At 41.3% G+C, this 13,611-nt stretch overlaps 1 protein-coding gene across 1 annotated transcript in view; it reads left to right on the forward strand.

Annotated features, from left to right (window-relative positions):
• Positions 1-3,329: 3,329 nt before the first annotated feature.
• LOC111978987 (anosmin-1-like) overlaps positions 3,330-13,611 on the forward strand; it is a 70,109-nt gene continuing 59,827 nt past the window's right edge. The window contains exons 1-2 of the mRNA XM_024009251.2: positions 3,330-3,601; positions 11,905-11,952. Of these exons, the coding sequence (XP_023865019.1) occupies positions 3,407-3,601; positions 11,905-11,952 (243 nt within the window). The 5' untranslated portion in view covers positions 3,330-3,406. The remainder of the gene's footprint in view (positions 3,602-11,904; positions 11,953-13,611) is intronic.

Genomic DNA, 13,611 nt, shown 5'->3' on the forward strand with positions numbered 1-13,611 from the left:
CATATATGTTATTTCATAGTTTTGATGTCTTCACTATTCTACAATGTAGAAAATAGTCAAAATAAAGAAAAACCCTGGAATGAGTAGGTGTGTCCAAACTTTGGACTGGTACTGTATATTGTGTCTTTGATGGTTGTAACGTTGTAATGTTTCAGCGATACTCATCTATAACAACACTGACAATCTGTATGACCTGAACATTGGCTTCAAGGAAGAATATTGCCAGATGGGGAAGTGGGGAGGTCCTTAGGACTGTTAACAAATTGATGTCTTTCAAATCATCCTAATGTATTGATTCGAGGGTGGTAGACAGTAATAAAATATCAAAATCTGAACTTTAAAGGATATGGAACAAGAGGAACAATCATCATGATCACAATCACTATTTGAACTTATACAAACTAAATTACCTCATTTAATTTGACAGATAATGTCATTGGTAAGCACAAAGAGGCATGCAACTTTCAATCTGTATATTTTCTTTCATGCTRTATTCGCTGTTATTTGAACAGTAGTCTTTTATAGCTAATGTACTTAGTCTGCCCATACCTCACTAAAATAACACAAGATATCCTGTATTTGATCATCAGTCAGGATCCTGTACATGCTTGTCCTTTCTGATCTGAGAGCCTTCATACTACTGCAGTCACAGGTGTGTGTAACAATGACTACACCTGCAGCCTTTGGGATCAAAGATGGGCGCTGAGCACTTCTTCTTACAACAACATCAAAACTGGGTGAAAACGGATGCTGGTTTGTTACCAATTCAAAAACCTTTTTTTTCTCCATATCATGTGTCAAAGCCCATATTTGTGTAACATGAGGACTGAAGCAGACCATGCAAGCAGTGGAATATATCAGACTACCGCAGCTTGGAAGTTGTGTTCAGTGAGATTGACAGCGTGTCAGAGGCTTTCCCATACACAAGCTCTCAATTGGATGAAACACTACTATTTTCACATATTGTGCAGGCAAGGAAGTGTAGCCATTACAACCTGCCATGTCACACTCAATCATCTCCAAGATACTAGAGAAATAGCGTACTTGTCTTCACATCAATTCTCAGTGTTTGGTTTACCATTTATATTTTGTTTGTGTTAAGGCACCATTTTGAGTATGGGTGTACAGTTTGAGGTCAGATGTTGAGGTTGGGGTGGTGAGGTGGTTAGGTTCAGGCCAGGTTCAGGCCATAGAAAGGAAGTTTGGGTTAATGGGCTTCAGTTGGCATTGTCCTGGAAGATATCAACATACACTAAATGTTGACCAATGGAACATTACACTTTTTTTTTGAAGAATGCCATCAGGGCAATCCCACAAATCATCCTATATCCAACAATACAAAAGTGTCTTTATCTTTCTAGGTACCTATAGATTACTCAATCTAGAGGACTCAGACTTCGGAGCAAAGTGCACACAGGTTTATTTACGCATGTAAACATCAGTTGCTAGTAGAGACCCCAACAGTAATTAATGGAGTGAATTAACACGGTGACGAAGTTAACAAAAAATAAATCAGGTGCCAGAGATGCATCTCTGCCCAGACAAACACCTCTGCTCCTGATCTGGCTTYATGGCCTGAGGTCACTATTGGCAGAGGTCTTCCCAGTCAAGGAAATGGTGGAGTCAGTGTGAGGAGAGATGCATGCGTGTCCCACAGGCTGTAGGAGACATTAGGACCACACACAGGCACTGTGTTTCCTTCACCACACACCATAAAACTCCTACCACACATGGCTGTAATAAGCCAACAAATTAAGCCATTTCATTGTTTTTAAGGTACACAGACATCCGCGTTTAAATATTTTAAGAGTGGCAAGGGATCTCTCACCACAACTTATCTCTCACCACTTTATGCTCTGGGACCACCAGGGAAATGAACACCCATTCAGATAGTGTTTCTGCCGCCATGGGAATGTGTTTACACATCATGCAACAGCATCAGAAAAGTGGTAGCTGTTTCTCTTCTCTAATCACAAATCATACTCTAGCAAACATGCCTAGTGGATACTCAACCTGCAGGAGTGATAACTATAGGATACGTAACTGATAAAAATGTGTTATTGGACACAGAAACTAGTATTTTGGGGGATGATCCCTGTCCTTGGCACTGGCAGCCTCATTAACAGACCCATTTCATGAGTGCGAGAGAGAGAGGTAAGGGCTGAAGTATTTGGCACTGAGCATCGCTGGCCCAGGGCGAGTTGGCTACCTGACCCAAAATCTAATGATTGTGCAAGTCTCCGTTTGGATCCCATTCTGCATACTGTTTAAGAGCAACACTTATAAAAGCTCATTACATTGCGGCTGTAATGGTATACAAGAAAGCACTCCCGTAAGCTGAGAACAGCAGAGCAACAGTGTCTAGTTCCCCCTAGGGAACTTTCTTATTAAATACGGACGTTGTTTTTTTTTTCAACAATAAATGGCAAGGATTTAAATATTTTCCTACATGTCATATTTGCTCCAATCCCTGGGCTATGAAACAATGCCAGATAATGGGAGACCATGTTGAGGAATTTGTTTTAAGATTGTTTTAATTGTTTTCCAGGTAGAATATTTTTTCCGAGCTACTGTTAAACGGTGAGGCACAGGCTGGACGAAAGGGGTTTCCTGGGAAGCTTTCCAGGGGCCATATGTGGGGGGCTTGGACAACCTGTATACTATGCATTTCTGATGTGTTGTGTCATCAGTAGGTGGCAGTAGGTCGAAGACATGAAATGTGGAGCTTCCTATTCAAGGTGTGGTTTATGTAGGATGTGCTATTTATGTTTTGGGGAGATTGTAGTACTGCATGATAAACAGGGTAGCCTAGTGTATCAGGTCCACTGTGAAAACCTCTAGCCTAGTGTGTGCAACTAGAAGTTCTGCAGATTTTAATTCAAATAAATAAAGTGTTACTTGTCACATGCGCCAAATACAACAAGTGTAGACCTTACTGTGAAATGCTTACACACAAGCCCTTAACCAACAGTGCAGTTTTAAGAAAAATAAGAGTTAATATAATATTTACCCAAAAAATATCAAATAAATAACACAATAAAACAATAACGAGGCTATATACAGGGGGTAACGGTACCTAGTCAATGTTACATAAGTAGCCAAGTCATGTCATGAGATGACATTGAATTAAAATGTTATTCATAGCAATAGCACAAAATCATTCAAACCATTAACTCAAATATAGTTAATTTCAAAATCCTTCATAGTGAGTCCACAACCTCTACCTGCTACAAGGCACCCGCAGTATTTGACAATCACATCGGTATCCGCCAATCACAGAGCGCACGCGGTTCTGACTCCTCCCCAGTGTATAATTGAAGTTTCTTTAGTTTCTCCACTGGAGTCAACACGCAGTGTAGCCCGATCAGTGGACGAATAAAAGCAATAGGCTTCCCGCAAACGAAAAATGTTGCCCAGGAGCGTAAATGTATGTGTTACCCTGTGTCTATGGATTACAGAGTTGTCGACCCATGGAACTTTCGCTTCGAGGACCAGGCAGGATGACTCTTTCTTCACTGGCAGCATTTACCGAGCTAGATGTGCCTCAAGGTGTCTCAGCCTGCACATCACTCGCATCTCCGCTTTTTTCAAGCACTCCCAGGTAAGAGTGTGTTGCTCACAGTCTCTTCAACTTTTACGGAATTTACGCATTATGTGTCCTCATAATAAAAATAAGWCATTTTTCGAGAGACAGAGTTGAGGTCAAGACACGCGCTTCATCTGTTGAATAAGTTATTGGTACTGAAATGTCAGTGTAAACGATTTGGCCTCTTCTATGACATAAAAGCTTATTGAAATCTTGTGGGGCCGAAAGTGTCACAGTGATTACCCTGCATTACCCTACAGGAGGCGATTGGTTTTGCGTTCCACTATATGGATAAATTCTGCAGCAGAGGACATGGCACTTACTATTATAATGCAAGGACATTCTGGCATTGCCATTGTTTAAAAAAAATCTATTAACTGGTTAATTAATAACTCATACAAGTAAGTAATGAGTGCTGCTCTTGAGATTTGTTAACCAAGTTGTGGTTTTCACATTTTAGGAATTTAGCATACACTCTAATCCAGAGCAATTTACAGGTGCAATTAGTGTTAAGTACCTTACTCGAGGGCACATTAAAACAYTTTTTTTCTTCTTCACCTAGTTGGCTCGGGATTCAAACCAGCGACCTYTCAGTTACTGTTCCAATGCTCTTAACCTCTAGGCTACCTACCTGTCACGTCTTTGGATGTATGCACTACTTTGTGTATAGTCTATCAAAATGATGCCGTTTTCTTCTCATCCCACATTCATTTCACTCACCTCACAATTAGCCATAAATAACCTGGAAATGGATCACAATGCTGATACACACCGATGGTGACCACCAAGTGTGTTTCGATGGCCTTCTACAATTTGTGTTGGAAGAAGTGATTTGCTGTACTTAGCCTTGTCCTCTGGGTGATTTRATAAACGGTGTCAGAGGTTTTCACCCTTCACTGGACACACAGTTCTCTCTCAGGACCCAGTGAAAAGGACTCACCACTGATCCTTCTCTTCTCCAGCTCTCTTTCATCTCATATCTGCACTCGGTTTTTCACTAGTGAACATTTGCATTTTCAAGGATGAAGTCGGGCCTTTCACACTGTATTGTATTTTATTACTAATTGCTGTGTGTGTTTTGGAATCAATGTCAGGAGAACTTGTCAACTTTGACTAACTATCAAATGAGTGCTTTGTCTCTCTCTTCTCTATATTAGTTGGGTTTATGTTAGGTCAAATGTTTTGTTATTCTTTATTAGACCAGTTAGTGTAATAAAGCTCTCATAAATTAGTTTGAAGATAATTTCAACAACTTCTCAACACTGCCCAGGCATTTGATATTGAGGCATAAAATCAATCACCATTCAACTGAAAAGTCAGAGGTTGAGGTGAAACTAGTGAACTCCCCTGCAACTATAAAGGGTTAATTGTCTAGTAATAGACTGCCAAGCCTTAGTATTTGTATTCAATCTCAGGTGTGTTCAGAGGGCAGGAAATTAGGAGGAAGAGGTGTATTTTTGCTCAGTGATAAGGTGCTGGGTGAGCAGGCTTGCAGCTCCAAGAATAGAAGCCAATTGTTGTTGATACTCTGTGAGGTCTGTCAAATGCACTGTGTTCTCTCTCAGCAGGCTCTTTCATGTGGAAATGGGATGTCTGGTCAGCTGAAAAAACACATGCCTCCCTGTGCTCCAGCCCTAACCCCTGCCACCAAATTCTAGCGTCACACTTCGTAGAAGGGACTCTACCCCACTGATGCTATCCCCAGTGAGGTCACCTTCCTGCTAAACGCAGAGGCCCACTTTGGCTAAATGTGATAAGCTCTAATGTACTGTTGCCACAATACTGGCGCATGCTCAGTCAGCGCTCGGCGTGCTGCAACCTACAGGTGGATCTGCTTCCTCTGCCAGATCTTATTACAGAGCAGGCCTGGCCGGGCGGCTGCTCGCCTCCCTCTAATATGATTGAGACTTTAGACCTCTTAATTCAACTCGGAAAGCATTCCTTCTTAGTAATAGGGGTCATTTAATACTGTTTAAGGAAACCAACACACACAAAGTTTCCAGTTTCATGTAAATAGACCCTTTCAGCAATAGCTTTTATCTAGAGGGGACATTTACTGTTACTTGATTTTTCACATTAGAACAAATATATAAAGTAACCTCTTTGTGTGTATTGTACAACAGCCAATTTGTTTCATAACTTTTGTAGCAGCCAGAAACAATTTTCCTATGTTTTTTTTATATTGTCTTTTATAGAATTTATAGCMTAATAGATACATTTGTTTGTATATTGAAATTAAAAACTGGAAATGATTTTAGCACTTTCAGCTGTAAACTCCCAGACAAGTCCTCCCTTGAACTTGGCTGAATCAGGATCCAAGGAATACGGTTTTAATTGTCAGTGATGATGAGTTATTGAGCTTAGTAGGAACAGACTGAAGATGCAGTTGGAAAAAGGCATGGCCTTTTGGTTTTTGGATTTATGGCAATTTAAGATTTATGAATGTAGAATTACTTCCAAATACAGATGTTTTTATTGACATTTTACTTCGCTTWTAGGGGACTTGTCAACCTGGTACAATAGACAGAGAGGGGAACACCCAGTCATAAATATGGTCACTGGACACTTTAAAATATTAAGAGTGAACTGGGTTCTCTGTTCACTATTACATTCTGAAAGCATCAGGCTTGTAGTGGATTATTTATGTGAGGACCCATGAAGCCAAAAAAACAAGGTGTGGACTTGTTATTACATTTGAAGTCATAAATGGAATTTAAAATGTTATTTTTTTCATACCCAATTAGCGGAGGTACTGAAAGTTAGTATTGCACTTGTGAGACTTATGTTCATTGCTAAGGAAAGAAAGTATTTTTTCCGTGTCCACTTGTTTTAGCCTTTGATATTAAATAAGTTGGGGTGGAATCAGACGACAGCCACTGCTTGTCTCGTGTGGACTTTTTTATTAGTGGAGACGGGATGAATAGGAGTCTATGTAGCTTGGCCTCACCTCTCTGTAAAAGCGTTTAATCCATGCCAGTCGTGTCTGTAAATGTCAGCTCTCAGTGAGTGCTACTGCCTGGTACACCCTTTAGTGTCTCCTCAGACAAACCGTACACATTCCTGACAGGATACAGCCTCAACACCTTCGCCATTTCAATGTGATACAACATTCACTTATAGCTCCTATTATATTACTACTCGTGTATGTTATCCTGAAGAACAGGACTCTGTCACTATCCCTGCCTTTCCATTCACACATTTTATTTACTCAGAGCCCACAGCTATGGACTTAGATCTGAAGGGCTTTTATTTGAGCCAGTCAATAGATGACATGACCTAGGGGGTTGCTTAGTTATTTTTGTCCAGAGAGGCTCCTGGGTTGTTGATGGACATATAGGCAGGTTGCTTGCTCTTTGAGCTGTCTCTGCCTAGGGTTTGAAGTGCTGGGCCAGACTAATCCATAAAATAATAAAGTCTAGTCTGCACAGCAAGATACACTACACATATATATTTATTGGTTGACAATGTTTCGATCCAAATAGATGTTTGTCAGGTCTTTTACCGATGTCAGTGATGTAAAATTTCTGTGCAGAATTGCTGAAAACATAAATATATTCATCAGCACCGRTTTAATATAATGTAGGACTGCAGCGACACAATATTAGTTTCTGAAAAATTGGATGTAGAAAGTGAACACTAAACAGAGATGTCACAAAAACATCTTAAAGATGAACAGGAAACAAAAGAGAGTGGTTTTCAAAAGAAGGAATGCAGAGCAGGCTTTTTGCCCATGTTCCTCAAATGTCTAGACAATACAACATGCCCCCGGCCACCTGCTCTTCCTTCTCAACTGACACAAGTCATAATACATCTYTGGGGTGAATCTGTGTTTACAAGACTTCACCAGTGACACAGAGAAAGCTGAGTTCACCTCAGCATTCAGACACACAGAGCAATTATTTGCCTTATTTTTTCTCTAGTGAATGTCTTGATCTGGAAAGTATTAATCGATCAGCGTCTTTGACAGTCCCTCAGCAGCACTGCATAATGTTGAAACTGCTGAAGAATGCCACTGAGTCGTTGGGATGAAGTCTTGACCTATAATTATTCCCCATTGCTCCATGACATGCTGGGGTCAGGCCTGGACAGCTGGGGCAACGTCCCACTGAGCCCCACCAGTGCTGCAGAGATGCTGTCACTGAGCAAAATTAGCCCCTCTGCGGATCCCTATTTGTCGCCACTGACATATGGACTGTGAAAGGTGTTAAGAACTAGGCCTGTTATTTAGGAGCGGGTCTGGACTGGTGACAATTAGTATAAATGATCTAGAGTGTTCTCCCGCAGTGTAAATGCCAGGGGTTTATTTACTGTCACTTGATATATTATTTAGATTTGTTTGATCATAAATTTAAAAAATATATATTTAATACCATTAGATTTTTTTGAGCCTACACATAAAATAAAATATCCATGATGTTATATAGTACAACATTTCAATCAAAATACAGTACATACAGTGCATTCAAAGTATTCAGACCCCTTGACTTTTTACACATTTTGTTGCAGCCTTATTCTAAAATGGGTTAAATTGTTTCCCCCCCTCATCAATCTACACACAATACCCCATGATGACAAAGCAAAAACAGGTTTTTAGAAATGTTTGCAAATGTATTAAAAATGAAAAACATAAATATACATTTACATAAGTATTCACACCCTTTACTCAGCACCTTTGGCAGCAATTACAGCCTCGAGTCTTCTTGGGTATGTCGCTACAAGCTTGGCACACCTGTATTTGGGAGTTTCTCCAATTCTTCTCTGCAGATCCTCTCATGCTCTGTCAGGTTGGATGGGGAGCATCGCTGCACAGCTATTTTCAGTTCTCTCCAGAGATGTTTGATCGGGTTCAAGTCCGGGCTCTGGCAGGGCCACTTAAAGACATTCAGAGACTTTTTCCAAAGCCACTCCTGTGTTGTGTTGGCTGTGTGCTTAGGGTCGTTGTCCTGTTAGAAGGTGAAAATTTGCCCTAGTCTGAGAACCTGCTCCAGAGCGCTCAAGACTTCATCAAGGATCACTCTGTACTTTGCGCCGTTCATCTTTCCCTTGATCCTTACTAGTCTCCCAGTCCCTGCCGCTGAAAAACCTCCCCACAGCATGATGCTGCCACCACTGTGCTTCACCGTAGGGATGGTGCCAGGTTTCCTCCAGACATGAAGCTTGGCATTCAGGCCAAAGAGTTCAATCTTGGTTTCATCAGACCAGAGTCTCATGGTCTGAGAGTCCTTTAGGTGCCTTTTGGCAAACTCCAAGTGGGCTGTCATGTGCCTTTTACTGAGGAGTGGCTTCCGTCTGGCCACTACCATAAAAGCCTAATTGGTGGAGTGCTGCAGAGATGGTTGTGCWTCTGGAAGGTTCTCCCATCTCCACAGAGGAACTCTGGAGCTCTGTCAGAGTGACCATCGGGTTCTTGGTCACCTCCCTGACCAAGGCCCTTCTCCCCTGATTGCTCAGTTTGGCCGGGCGACCAGCTCAAGGAATAGTCTTGGTGGTTCCTAACTTCTTCCATTTAAGAACGATGGAGGCTAATATGTTCTTGGGGACCTTCAATGCAGCAAACATTTTTGGGTAACCTTTGCCAGATCTGTGCCCCGACACAATCTTGTCTCGGAGCTATACGGACAATTCCTTTGCCTCACGGCTTGGTTTTTGCTCAACATGTTTATGTCATTTTGGGACGTATTGTGTGTAGATTGAGAGGGAAAAAATAATTTAATCAATTTTAGAATAAAGCTGTAACAACAAAATGTGGAWAAAGTCAAGGGGTCTGGATACTTTCCGAACACCTTCCTAATTTTGAGTTGCACCCCCCCCCCTTTTGCCCAGCCTCAATTCATCTGGGCATGGACTCTACAAGGTGTCAAAAGCATTCCACGGGGGTGCTGGCCCATGTTGAATCCAACACTTCCCACAGTTGTCAAATTGGCTGGATATCCTTCGGGTTTCTTGATACCCACGGGAAACAGTTGTGTGGAAAAACCCAGCAGCGTTGCAGTTCTCAAAACCRGTGTGCCTGTGCCTGGCAACTATCATACCTCGTTTCAAGGCAATTAAATCTTTTGTCTTGCCCATTCACCCTCTGAATGACACACATACACAATCCATGTCTCAATTGTGTGATGGCTTAAAAATCCTTCTTTAACGTTTCTCCTCCCCTTCATGTACACTGATTTTGAAGTGGATTTAACAAGTTCCGTCAATAAGGGATCATAGCTTTCACCTGGTTAGTCTGTCATGGAAAGAGCAGGTGTTCTTAATGTTTTGTATTTTCAGTGTACATTTCTTCTGTAGTATTGCTTACTGTATCATTCCCTGTTGCAGCCTGCCTTAAAGGTGCATTCTTCAMGTTTTCCTGTTCCAAAATGTCAGGTGCTGTCTTTGAAATGTAATCTATAGGTGGRACATAGTGATGGGGGGAGAAAATCTATAAAGTTACATCATCTTTGTTATTTTTGATGTATCGTTTTGACTATCGCTTTTCGTTTTGACTATTTTGACGCAAGTTGGCTGTACCCACACCAAAACTCCAGTATTTTTCCTTCATAAATTATTCTCCATCTTCTTTTTAAATAGGGAGCCAATTTATTTTCAGCACTTTTCTTTCCATGACTGATAACTTTGTTTTCTCATGGCTCTCTCTTGTCCTCTGTGTCAGACATATGGTAAGCAATATGTTTGGAACATCAAATAGCAATAAAATCACAGTATCAAAACGAAATGCATATAGAATTGTGTGAATCGCAATAGATATCGTATCTGCACCTAAGTATGGTGATATCGTATCGTGAGGTCCCTGGCAACTCCCTACTAATTTGGTCTTTGTTTGGTAAAATTCTGATAAGTTTTGTCAGTCTTGCATCCTGTTCATTAGTAACATGGATTTATTTGAGATGTTATTAAAATTGGCAGTAGAGCAGCTTGTGGAATGAACGTTTAAAAATGGAATCCGCTGTAGGGGGAAATAGCGGCCCCAACCACTGGCTGACCCACCACCGTTATTGTTGCCGAGCTGAGGAGYGTCGCTCAGCATGGTACAAAAAAGATTGTACATATTGTGCTCTTCTATCTCACGTGCAATGATGTCTGCGAGGGGGAAAAAACGGTTTTCAGGTACTTCTGTGTTATAGTATTGCAAACGCAGTTACACAATTAAGTAATACAGCTTTAGAAGTCTGTTCTAGAATTCCTGATGTACCATGAATGTCTTTGAAGCCAGCTGACCGTTATACTTGACACCAAACACGCAGTGCTCACTGGTACTGGATGGCAAAGTAAAGCTTTTAATGATAAGTTCTTTCCTGAGGTCTCACTGGGAATTTCCACTGGATTACATTGTTTGAGAAGGCTTTGAAACTTGACATTGAACTTGAGCAGACTTTTTGGTTTGCAGACCCTTAAAGTTTGGCTAGTCAGTCAGTCCTGCCGCAGTGTCTTATTGTACAGAACAAAGCACTGATTCATGTCTAACGGTGAACTTTCATTTGTAACATACGTCAGCTAATGGAAATTCACACTCATTGCCTTTTATTTAGGTTTCCTTTCTCTATATTTSAAATGTCAAAACTATTCATAATGGCAAACGAACTTTGTTGGGAATTTGAGCTAACCAATGAAGCACATGAGTCTTCCAACCTACAGCCAGAGTGCAATTTTAGCCCTTTTTAGCCCCCATCAAATGGTCAATTTTGTCTGGGCGATCATTTATCTTACATTTATTGTCCAAGTGAATCCATATTGGAGAGAATAGCCTTGTGGTCCTTTGCTCTATTGGAGCTCAGGAAATGGCCACTTGTGTCAGGCATTTAAGCCATTAGAACTTCTCAAGATGACAGGGAGACACTTTTGTCTTTAGGCACAATTAGGACCAAATCTTTGGCTTCATGGGACCCAGAAGGTGACACAAAGCAATTAGCTGGGTATTGGAGGTGTCTGGAGTCTCCATACGAGTGCTGACATCAATTCCTATGCGAGTGACCTCTGGGATGTCTGTTGTGAGATCAAATGCAGGCACCTCCAATTCTGAACGACACTGAAACTGACCAGAGATCCGCCCCACTCTGACTTTGCTTCCTTAGGATTCACCTTGGGGTRAAAGAATCTTAACTTCTAATTTAAAAAATTTGAAAATGTTTTTCTTTGTGGTGAAACGGATTCAGAGCACACCTTTTTTTGTTTTTCAGATGTTTGTTTGAATTGTAGTGTGAGTAGCTACTGTGTGTCCTGGAATGAACCTCTTTCATTTGCATTACATTGACAATGATTGAATAGATTTTCTCCCTATAAAATCATAAGTCATAATCTTCTTTCTATTTTCATTACAGAATAATGGATCCTTGGTGTGGTGTCAGAATCACAAACAGTGCTCAAAGGTATGTAACAAGTCTTGGCTGCATATGCTTAAAATAACTAAATGACAGGAAATGTACAAAACAAGTTTGAGATGTTCTAGGTAAACAATTTTAAACTGTGATMGCTGTTATGCTCTTTACCTTCTCATCAGTCAAGTTGTTCTAGGGTTACTGAGATTCCACAACCCATTTCTGATACCGCTCTTTGTTCATTAGAATTACAGTAGGCCATTTTATCCTCCGTTTCCCGACGGTCTTGTTTGGGTTTCGTGCCCTGTCCCGAAGACGGTTGATAGAAAGACTGTTGACAGGTGCTCTGAAAAGATGGTGCTGATATCTCCTCTCAGCTTCACCGGGAGCTGTTGACAAGCCCCTCGCTGTGGTGCTGAGCCCACTGAGCAGACAGTAGACTGAGGACAGGCTCAGCCCAAGGCATTCTGGGACAACAACCAGAAAGGCTTATGACGATGACACAACAGTGGGGCTCAAACACATGGGGCAACTCTGAACCCTAGTCACTATTTAGGGGACCACCTTTTGGCCTGCCCCAATGTGACTCTGGCCAAAACCAGTGCACTTTACTGCCAATAGGGTGACATTTCATACTGTAACTGATGCGCTCTGTCTGTCAAACTCTTCTGTTCACATAAACACAGGTAGAGAAAACAAATGCTCTCCTGTGTTAATGTTTGTGTTTCTCACGCTGTTTTATTGAGGTTGTATTCTAAATCATATACCTGGAAATGTCCAAGGACACCCAGTTCATTCGTCAGAGCTCGTATGCTGAACATTTGGGCCCAATCAGTGTTGGACAGTATGATTTACAAAGGATGATTTGGACACCCTCTGATTTATAAATGACTACATGGATAATATGAAACACAGTGAAATGTCAAACTGCATAACAGCCTTTGCTGACTTCACAGTATTGCATTTGTTATGAAGATGAATTACAATCAACATCTTGTATTCACGCCCACATGTAACCAATCCCCTTTTGTTTGATGTTTAAATATTTCTATGTTCCTTCAAATCAAATTATATTGGTCACATACACGTGTTTAGCAGATGTTATTGCGAGTGTAGCGAAATCCTTGTGCTTCTAGTTCCGACAGTGCAGCAATATCTAACAAGTAATATCTAACAATTTCACAACATATACCCAATACGCACAAATGGAATTAAGAATATATAAATATATGGACGAGCAATGTCAAACCCAGGTCCTCAAACTTAATGATGAGCTTGGAGGGTACTATGGTGTTGAATGCTGAACTATAGTCAATGAACAGCAGTCTTACGTAGGTATTCCTCTTGTCCAGATGGGATAGGGCAGTGTGCAGTGGGATGGCGATTGCATTGTCTGTGGACCCATTGAGGCGGTAGGCAAATTGAAGTGGGTCTAGGGTGACAACTAAGGTGGAGGTGACATGATCCTTGACTAGTCTCTCAAGCACTTCATGATGACAGAAGTAAGTGCTACATGGCAATAGTCATTTAGTTCAGTTACCTTTTGATTCTTGGGTACAGGAACAATGGTGGCCATCTTGAAGCATGTGGGGACAGCAGACTGGGATGGCCAGCTGGTCTGCGCATGCTCTGAGGACGCGGCTAGGGATGCCATCTGGGCCGGCAGCCTTGCAAGGGTTAATGCGTTTTAAATGTCTTACTCACGTCGGC

The sequence above is a fragment of the Salvelinus sp. IW2-2015 genome, linkage group LG2, assembly GCF_002910315.2.
Source record: "Salvelinus sp. IW2-2015 linkage group LG2, ASM291031v2, whole genome shotgun sequence".
Lineage (NCBI taxonomy): Eukaryota > Metazoa > Chordata > Actinopteri > Salmoniformes > Salmonidae > Salvelinus > Salvelinus sp. IW2-2015.